Here is a 10645-nt window from a genome sequence, read left to right as displayed (position 1 = left end):
TCATCTCTTCCTGTCACTAGGCAGTAATGTAACCTTAAAATGCAGTCCGAAAATCTTGCAATTCAGGAGTTTCAAACAAAAATGGAAAACCTTTTGGATTACCAACGAATGTAAAATTTATTAGACGGAAAGCATTGAGGCAGTATCAGAAATTCGGAAGAAAAGAAGTGCTGTACACAACTACGTATTAATGAGTGAACTCCCTAATGTCCGGGCAGAGGAAGAGTCCATGAAAGCAGCATCAGTTTGCCCAGTTACAGAATCGTGAATGCATGACCTCACCATTCACGTGATTGAAATCTCGCCACGCAATTGGCTGCTTCACGCCGGGGCAGTTGTTTTTGTTGTTGTGAATCAGGAAGCACTGTTCTTTCAAAATTGGGCGTGTTGTACAACGTTAACAGATAAATAAATTGCCCTCTTTTACTAATAAGCTTCTTTAAAACGTGACTTACAGCTATATACAGTTCAACAAATACCTTCCTCGGCAAAGGGCAAAGAAAAGAAGACCTTCGTAAGTAACAAACCGTTAATTACTAGCTAGTGGTTACTTTCTTTGTTTAATTTTTCAGTAACGTTAGCTAGCTATGTCAGAGTGAGTAAACTTATAGTGACAAGTATTGACATAAGCAGTGTGTCAGTCTAACGTAGGTGAATGATAAGATGAAAGGTCGCGACAGCATGTCAGCATAGGTAACTTTAGCCCTGACGTGAAGTATTTATATTCACTTTCACATTCAGTGACACCGCAGAGTTGTGTAAAAGTAGCTCACTTTTTGATGATATTAAGTTACATGCTGTTCATAATAAACTGAACCGATAACCAGGTCGGTAAGCTTTCTAAACTTTGACTTTATTACTTTAGAACAAAATATTATGGAGACTGCTTAAGCTCTAAAGGTAAGGGGTAAGGACTCTGTGAACAGCTGATAAGCTCTTGCATTTTAACTTTTAGGATTTTGCTTCCTCTTTTTGTATTTCTATTTTGCGGCACACATTATAATCAGTGGTGGAAACTAAGTAACTACGTACATTTACTCAATAACTGTACTTAAGTAAAAACTTGTACTTAACTTACGTACGTTACTTACATATTTCCATTACATTTCATTATACTGAAATGTGACATCCTGCATAATGAGTACATTGACTTTTGGTACTTTAAGTATATTTTGATGCTTATACTTTTGCACTTTTACTTAAGTAGCATTTTGAATGCATTACTGTTACTTGTAACATAGTATGTATACACTTATTATGATTATGATGGTAAGAGTACTTATTTCACCACTGGTCACAAGTACACTATATAAATAGTGTCTGCATACATTGTGTATTTTGAGGCTGTTAGGTCTGCAACTAACAATTATTTTCATCATCATTATTATTTGTTACTGTGTTGCAGTTGTTGCATAATATCTTGTGGGCTGAATGGGAGAAAATATTTGCAGCCACTTTCCAAAATCTTGTGAAAAGTCTTCCCAGAAGAGTATAGAGGCTGTTATGGATATATTACTGTACATAGTTTTGGAATGAAATGTAACAATTATATATGGCTGTAATGTTTTGGTGTCCACATACTTTTGGCTATTTTGTGTGTATATGACTGAAGTAATCTCAGGTATCTCTTCCATTAATTTTCAGTGTAGCAGGATCCTGCATGGTGGCCGTGTTGTGCAGAGATGGCGTTGGAGGAAGGGGCACGGAGCTGTCTGCTGCGCTTTCGCCACAGACTGGAGCAGGACATAAAGCCCTCCTACCTGATGGACCATATGATCAGTGATGGTGTGCTGAGTGTGAACGAGGAGGAGAGAATCATGAACCAGGTGAGCCTCTGCTCAAGCTGGGAAGGTGAAGGGAAAATTATTCATAATTTGAAACCAATGTTATTTAACATGTTTTTTTTTCTATGTTGCTGCTTTTTGTTCCTGGTTTCTTTCAAAACGCACACATGTTTGCCACCAAATATGGTCAACATACAGCTTTTGTCCCAGATTAATTCGGTTGTAAAATTGTTTTGTGCTTGCCCACTGTTATTTGAATCATTTATTTTTATGCAATCTTGCTCTCCTTTCCTCCTCTTGGACTTTGTCATTGTCCATGTGAGTGAGTCACCGTCCTCCTGATTCACTCCGTTTACATTTTCCCACTTTATCTTCCCAATTAATGATAAGGATTTCAGGATTGTCCAAGACAAAACTCCTCACCTTCCTTTTCACTTGTTGCCCTTGGAGTCTTTCCGCAATTAGCTGGCTCTTTTTTACAGAATGACAATTGAGCAGATTTATCTTTGGTTATGCTGAGGGTAGTCTATATCCTCGACGTTCCACTTCTGGGATTGCTCCGGTGCCGCAGGAAATTCATAATAATAATTTATACTTTATTAATACCGCAAGGGGAAATTACAATTACAATTCTGCCGGAATCATGTATGTCCGTTTCCTTCCGCTTTCTTTGTGTTGGAATTTTAAACTCCGGTGGATTTATGAGGACTATGGTTAACTGCTCCTCAGATCTCTGCATGGTAAATTGAGACAGCTGGATAGACTATCGGTCCAATCTGAGTTTTCTCTCGCACGACAACTATGATTGGGTAAAGAAATGCCAATAAACCATAGCACCTTTTTCTCCCATCCCGGAATGCTATGTGGACTAGCCCGACCCTCCTCCTCTCCGCAGCGTGTGGATGGTCTGGCAAAGCGAGACTATGCTGAGGGACACATTCAAAGAAAACATATTAGCAGCTGTAGGAAGTGAACTAGCAGCATAGCCCATATGTTTTGTTAAAAAATCCTAACTTTTAATCTCCACCCCTGTCTCTGATTTTAGCACCAAGAATCAGATATATATATCTTATCTATTCTCTGTGGGTCTGACATTTGCACCTCCTACTCCTGACTGTAACTGCGTATGATTATGGTCTATGACTATCAATGGCTTATTTTGACTTGAGCAACATTAGAAAATGTCATGCTTTTATTCTATTACATGGTGTGATTCATTTATTTTTATCCATTGTTACTGTTAAAAAACATGCATATGCCTTTAAAAACTTGTTCTGTGTCAAAAATGGCAAATCATAGATGTTTTCACTTACTCATATGAGAATCTTCTAAATAGCAGCATGTAAAATGCATATTATGAAGTCGACGTCTCTCTCTCTCTCTCTCTCTCTCTCTCTCTCTCTCTCTCTGTCTCTGTGTGTGTGTCCAGCCCACCAGGAAGGATCAGGCTGTGGCCCTGCTGGAGCTGCTGCTTAGGAAGGACAACCGTGGCTACATCTCCTTCTACAATGCCCTGATCAAGGAGGCATACAATGATTTGGCCAATCTGCTACATTATGACCTACCGCAGACGTTACCCGGTGCATATAAAAGCTCCTCTGATGGCTGCACATCTTATGGTGAGAAAAAAGGAGCTTTGGGTGTTTTCACCAAGTGGAGAGAATGGAGGTTGTGCTGTCAGTGCTTGGGAGTCCTTGAGTGTTAGTGGGAAAAAGATTCATGTGCAGTGAAGGTGATCGGTTGCATGCGCTGTTTTGGTCAGAATTGTCGGGTTACTACAATAGCTCAATACATCATGGGATCTTGAAAGCTCAATTTAAAATTCTTTAAAATGTCATTTTGGCACTTGGAAGGTTGAAAACCTTAGCACTTATTGAATGTGTCTGCCCTTATTGTCCTAATGCTTTTGATTTAGGTCTTGTCTTTCAATTCCTCTCCTTTTTGTCTAACAGTCCAGACAGTGCTCAGTGAAGGTGGCGTACCACAGAGGCCCGTGGTGTTTGTGAGCCGGCCAGAGTTTGTGAACCGCGTCAGGGAGAAACTCTACCGGCTGCAGAAAGAGCCTGGCTGGGTCACTGTCTTCGGCATGGCTGGCTCGGGCAAATCCGTCCTGGCGGCTGAGGCTGTCAGACACCATGGACTCATCGAAGGTGAATACTCTTTGACTGGCTGACGCTAACTATTGGCATACATTGTGAAACTATAGAAAGAAAAATAATTCAAATCCTGGACTGATTTTCATTCTCAAAAATGTTACAATCTCAAACATGTTTGCCTGATTGTCAGTTTTCGGTAGCTTTTCAGCTCTTACCTCTCTGACGTGTCTTTCTCCTCCCTTTTCCTCTTCTATCTGCAGAGTGCTTTCCCGGAGGGATCCATTGGCTGTCCATTGGCCAGCTGGACAAACCAGACTTAATGGTGAAGATCCAGTCATTGTGTTTCCGTCTTGAGCAGAGCCTGGATTCCCCCTCCCTCCACCGGCCCCCCAACTCTCTGGATGAGGCCAAGGAGCGCCTGCGCTACCTCACTCTGCGCAGATATCCAAGGTTACTATATGTTTGGATAAACAGATGGATATTACTGTTTTTCAAATTTGACTGCAACACACAAGGCAAAATAGTTTTCTTGTCTCTGATTACTTGTCTGTTTCTGTTTGGGCTTCAGATCTCTGTTGATTCTAGATGATATCTGGGACAGCACAGTACTAAAGGCGTTTGATATCCACTGTCGGATACTTTTGACCACCAGAAATAGAAGCCTCGCTGACTCTGTTAGTGGTATGTGCCCTTTTTGTTTTTTACTCTGGACACTACACATGTAACTTGAATAAAGTAAACCATTTGTGATTATTTTATTTACACTGGAAAAGACAGTTGTGCCTTCAGAAATGTACTGTATGTGCTGTGCTTTTATTAAAATTTGCTATTTAAATTGTATATTTCTGTTTGTCATATTGAGAGCTGCTAAACTGTGTTTCATTGTTGTGAAACAATGACAATGAAGATCTATTCTTTTCTATTTTATTTTGTAGGTGCCAAATATGAGGTGGAAGTGGAGAGTGGTCTGGATGAAAAGAAGGGACTTGAGATTCTTGCTCTGTACACTAACACTAAACTCCACGGACTTCCTGAGGAAGCTCGCAGCATAGTCAAAGAATGCAAAGGTCTGTAAACTGAAACGTATTTATACATGCATGCAATCCTTTATTTTTTTCACAATATAAATTACAGATATTGTTACATATACAATTCGCCATATAGATTTAAAATATTTGAATGTTTCTCATAGGATTATACAAGAGAAAAAGACTTGATTTAGTTCTGTATTTGCTCATATTGTATATGTAAATTACCCTTTAAAAATATTAGTAAGTTGTCCTCTTGCAGATTCACATCTTGCGTTTTCTGGGGTTATTGTACCTTTTAACACACACATTTTTCTGCTTTTCTTTGCCGCCATCTCAGGTTCCCCTCTGGTGGTGTCCCTGATCGGGGCTCTTCTCAAAGAGAAACCCAATCGTTGGCGTTACTACCTCAACCAGCTGCAGCAGAAGCAGTTCAAGCGTATAAGGAAGTCATCGTCTTACGACTACGACGCCCTAGACCAAGCCATGGATGCGAGCATTGAAGTCCTACCTGACGAACATCGAGAGCTCTACAAGGACCTTAGCGTGTTAGAGAAGGACATCAAAGTCCCTGCAAAGGTTTGGCTACACAACCAGAGCTATGAATTGGATGCTATATTATATATTATATTAGGACAAATGATCAGGATAATCTTGCTCTAAACAGGGACACACAGGCTACAATGTTATTCCTTCTTCCAGGTGCTGTCTGTTCTGTGGGACCGGGAGACTGAGCAGGTGGAGGACATTCTCGAGGAGTTTGTCAACAAGTCTCTGCTTTTTGTGGACAGTAACAATAAACCCTACCTGTACTACCTCCATGACCTCCAGCTGGACTTCCTGGTGGAGCAGAATTGCACCCAGCTCGAGGTGAGTATGGATGCAACCTTACAAGAGCTCAAACTTTTGGATTTTAATCTTTTAGTAAAGTGGGCAAATATGTGTGTGTGTCTGTGTGTATTTCAGAGCCTCCACAGTAAGGTGGTGCATCAGTACCAGCAGCACTACAGAGATGGTCCTCCCACCTCAGGAGATGAGGAATGTCTCTACTGGATCAGATTCCTGACCCACCACATGGCCAAAGCCAACCTCTCCCAGGTAACACACACACACACACACACACACACACACTCACACTCACACACACGCACACAGACATTCCAAATTCCAACATCATTTTCCACATTTCTGTCATTTAAATGAACAACTAGTGATAATTGAGCTTGAAAATGAACCAAATGAGTTGTAAAGTTTTTGTAGAACTGTATAGATCTTTACCTAATGCTTAACAGTGGAACACAGTTCATTTAACTGCACATAAGTACCATTTTACCTGTTTTTCCACAGGTATGGATATCACTGTAAGTTGAATTCAGTTTTACTTTATTGGCATGAAAGTTTCAATAACAGTGTTAAGCATCTCTCCGACTCCCTCTCTGTCTAGGAGCTCTACTCCCTCATGTTTTCTCTGGACTGGGTTAGCATCAAGGCCCAGATCATGGGCCCAGCTCACCTAATCAATGACTATGTGGAGTATGGACCCATTCTGGACAAAGAGGTCAGCAGACAACATAACTGTACTATGTATGAAACAAAGCGTGACTTTGGTGACTTTGTGTGTTGTTGATTTTGTTCCACTGACACAAGAAAGAAAGTTACAGCAGGTGAGGGTGACACCCATTCCCCTTTTATTAAAATATGAACTTTGCCCAGATATGAGTCTCTCTTCAGGGAAAATGCATGTTTAGAAGTCCATCTGTCTTTCTTGCCCTTGTCCTCTCCTTGAATTTAATCAAATGTATGTCCCTCTATTATCTGTTTTTGATTATCTCATTTAAAAACACATGTTTATTGCCCTACCTTGTTTTTGCTGTCCCCTGTTCCCTTTCCAATTTTCATAATTGCAAGAGGGCAGATTTGATAATTGGCAAATGGTTTTACCAGACACAAGTGGGGAAGCATTGGGCTATTATGCGTAACTCCCACACCTGTTTTACCAGGACGCTCATAGTAAAAAGGCACTGGTAATTCACAGTAATTTAGGATTTTTATGCCAAAGTAACAATTAAATGTTGTGTCCAATGTGTAGTTTCATCAGTATTTTTCAATAAATGTTTGTTATCCGTTCAAATTACAGGTATAATTAAATACAGAATAACTGAAAAGTTTGCTTTATGGATGATATGTATGATGATTTCTGAGAAGACTGAGTCACTCTGTCATTTATGTGAAAACAGCCTTTAAATAGAAACAGATATTATATAATTTACATAACACTTTACTAAGACAACATTTACACAACACTGAGTAAATGACTTGCATGACAAAAGGAAAAGCAAAAAAGAGTGTAAGGCCAAAACCCCTAGGGGTTAGGGTGACGGTACAGCGCTGGAGAGATAGGTCTGGCAATGTGAGACTAGGGTGACGGATATGTAAACAGGGACAAACGTAATCAATACACAAAACAATGTGTTAACATCAAGAAATTATTTAAACACTAAACTTTATGGTGCTTTGTGAAGTATAGTTGTGCAGAGTTTCTTGTCAGTGTAACATGCAGCTTACTTATTTTCTGTCCCCCCAGAACAGTGAAGTGCGCAGTCAATTCCAGGAGTTTCTCTCTCTGAACGGCCACCAGTTGGAACAGCGTCCTTTCCCTGACGTGGTGCAGCTTGCTCTGTCTCAGCCACAAACCTCCGAGGTCTACAGACAGGCTCTGCTGCAAGCACAGGGCCGGGCCAGCACGGGGAAACTCTACTTTGACTGGCTGTATGCAAGCAAATATTTTACTGTGGTGTGATTGGCCTTGTTGTGCATCTATGGATCAGTTCTATTTAAAATTATTTGTGGCAAGCTGCTTTGTAGAATATTTCTGCGACTATATTGAGATAAAAGCTAATTAGATGCAGTTTTTTCTTTTTTTTTCAAAAAGCAAAATCTCTCATTTTCATTGAAACCTGCACATTTATTGCGTGAAACATTCATGACAATTCAATGCATCTAAAATGGAGTAATGCAATGGTATAAGATTATCTTATTCAAAGTGACTTAGGGAGATGAATGCATTCAATTTGGATTTGATTTATCCAGTACAAAATAGTTCTAGTAAACTGAACAATAACCTGTATATTAGCTTTATATTCAGCCTTATTATGAATTGTACAGAAATACAATACAAAAATAGTGATCCTAGGCTGCGTATCCCAGGTTGGACTGATATTTGTGGGGTTTTTTGCACAGGAATAAGAGCAGCGTAGAGAATCTGTCCCGTCTGGTGATCCACCCACACCAGGGCTCCATCTACTCCGCCTGCTTCTCCCACGATGGAGCCAAGATCGCCTCCAGTGGAGCCAGCAAGACACTAAAGGTATCAAAGCAGACCTGTTTCTGTGTGTGCGTTGGTGCGTGCAAATAGTTTCCATGGAGACCAAATACTAGGAAATATGTAGGGCGATCCACTTTTATTGCTAGATGATGGTATTAAAAAAAATTCTGCTGCATCCACTTGAAATACACTGCCTAAAGGTCCTGACACACCAACCTGATAATCGGCCGTTGGACAGTCTGGCGAGGTCAGTGACTCGAGTCTGTTTGGTGTGTTCTGTGCCGTCGTCCGTTGGAGGGGCCGTCGGCCTTCGTTCTGGGACGATTTGACATGTTGAATCGGAGGGTGGGCAGTCGGACTCAATGACCAATCTGATTGGTGGAGTGCTAACCCCGAAATGACGAGCAGGATGAGCGACGAACGCCTCTCAAAATCTGACGAAAATCTTTTATTGACAGATTCAGCAACTGTATGCCCCATTTCGCGTTTCAGTGAACTATTTTCGTAAAATCCGAGATCGTATTTTGAACGAGCTGCCATTATGACGCATTCGTTATTTCCAGTTAAAAAAATGTTGGGTGACAATACAGATCAGTGGCGTTATGGAGACGTATTACGTCTCGTGCACGACCAGAACGTACGCTCAAGTCGGCGTTGCTTCGGTGTGTTCCGAGGCACTTTTTGGAACTCGGGGAGCCGACTGATCAGTCCGACTGCCTTTTCTGCCGCCGGTCGGCCGTCGGGTTGATGTGTCAGGGCATTAAAGTGTATCTTGTGTATCCATATTTATAATGTATACACTGTAGGTTTGGGTACCCAATTTTATCTTTAGTATTGTTAGTTATTAGTTTTTCTGGGCATATATCCATCCATCCATCATCGTCCGCTTATCCGGTGTCGGGTCGCGGGGGGAGCAGCTCCAGCAGGGGACCCCAAACTTCCCTTTCCCGAGCCACATTAACCAGCTCTGACTGGGGGATCCCGAGGCGTTCCCAGGCCAGGTTGGAGATATAATCCCTCCACCTAGTCTTGGGTCTTCCCCGAGGCCTCCTTCCAGCTGGACGTGCCTGGAACACCTCCCTAGGGAGGCGCCCAGGGGGCATCCTTACCAGATGCCCGAACCACCTCAACTGGCTCTTCCCTTCGACGCGGGGGAGCAGCGGCTCTCCTCGAGCTCCTCACGGGATGACTGAGCTTCTCACCCTATCTCTAAGGGAGACGCCAGCCACCCTCCTGAGGGAAACCCATTTTGACCGCTTGTACCCTGGATCTTCGCTCTTTCGGTCATGACCCAGCCTTCATGACCATAGGTGAGGGTAGGAACGAAAACCGACGGTAGATCGGAGCTTTGCCTTCTGGCTCAGCTCTCTTTTCGCCAACGGGTGCGATAAATTGAATGTAATACCGCACCCGCTGCCGATTCTCCGACCAATCTCCCGCTCCATTGTCCCTCACTTCGCGAACAAAACGCCAAGGTACTTGAACTCCTTCACTTGGGGTAAGGACTCATTCCCTACCTGGAGTAGGCACTCCATCGGTTTCCTGCTGAGAACCATGGCCTCAGATTTAGAGGTGCAGATCCTCATCCCAACCGCTTCACTCTCAGCTGCGAACCGATCCAGTGAGTGCTGAAGGTCGCAGGCCGATGATGCCATCAGGACCACATCATCTGCAAAGAGCAGCGATGAGATCCCCAGCCCACCGAACCGCAACCCCTCCCCTCCGACTACGCCTCGATATCCTGTCCATAAATGTTATAAACAGGATTGGTGACAAAGCGCAGCCCTGGCGGAGGCCAACCCTCACCTGAAACGAGTCCGACTTACTGCCGAGAACCTGGACACAGCTCTCACTTTGGTCGTACAGAGATTGGATGGCCCTGAGAAGAGACCCCCTCACCCCATACTCCCGCAGCACCTCCCACAGTATCTCCCGGGGGACCCGGTCATACACCTTTTCCAGATCCACAAAACACATGTAGACCGGGGCGGCATACTCCCAGGCTCCCTCCAGGATCCTTGCGAGAGTGAAGAGCTGGTCCGTTGTTCCACGACCAGGACGGAATCCGCATTGTTCCTCTTCAATCTGAGGTTCGACTATCTGCCGAACCCTCCTTTCCAGCACCTTGGAGTAGACTTTACCAGGGAGGCTGAGAAGTGTGATACCCCTGTAATTGGCACACACCCTCTGGTCCCCCTTTTTAAAAAGGGGAACCACCACCCCGGTCTGCCACTCCTTTGGCACTGTCCCAGACTTCCACGCAATGTTGAAGAGGCGTGTCAACCAGGACAGCCCCTCCACACCCAGAGCCTTGAGCATTTCTGGACAGATCTCAACAATCCCAGGGGCTTTGCCACTGTGGAGTTGTTTGACTACATCAGTGACTTCCGCCTGGGAAATTGACAATGATCC

The 10645-nt window shown here is 43.1% G+C and overlaps 1 protein-coding gene across 3 annotated transcripts in view; it reads left to right on the top strand.

The window, feature by feature from the left end:
* Positions 1-343: 343 nt before the first annotated feature.
* Positions 344-10645, top strand: part of apaf1 (apoptotic peptidase activating factor 1) — a 58739-nt gene continuing 48437 nt past the window's right edge. For 2 of the 3 annotated variants that reach the window (XM_039791797.1, XM_039791795.1), the window contains exons 1-13: positions 344-514; positions 1645-1826; positions 3214-3403; positions 3737-3934; positions 4141-4330; positions 4449-4561; positions 4816-4947; positions 5249-5487; positions 5611-5778; positions 5875-6006; positions 6353-6466; positions 7493-7677; positions 8149-8275. In XM_039791797.1, coding sequence (XP_039647731.1) covers positions 1683-1826; positions 3214-3403; positions 3737-3934; positions 4141-4330; positions 4449-4561; positions 4816-4947; positions 5249-5487; positions 5611-5778; positions 5875-6006; positions 6353-6466; positions 7493-7677; positions 8149-8275 — 1932 coding nt within the window. In that variant the 5' untranslated portion in view covers positions 344-514; positions 1645-1682. The remainder of the gene's footprint in view (positions 515-1644; positions 1827-3213; positions 3404-3736; positions 3935-4140; positions 4331-4448; positions 4562-4815; positions 4948-5248; positions 5488-5610; positions 5779-5874; positions 6007-6352; positions 6467-7492; positions 7678-8148; positions 8276-10645) is intronic. The other variant, XM_039791796.1, reaches the window with a different exon arrangement.

The sequence above is a fragment of the Perca fluviatilis genome, chromosome 23 (assembly GCF_010015445.1).
Source record: "Perca fluviatilis chromosome 23, GENO_Pfluv_1.0, whole genome shotgun sequence".
NCBI classification, from domain to species: domain Eukaryota; kingdom Metazoa; phylum Chordata; class Actinopteri; order Perciformes; family Percidae; genus Perca; species Perca fluviatilis.
Note: the sequence above shows the minus strand (reverse complement) of the source record. Positions and strands in the feature narration are given on the sequence as shown.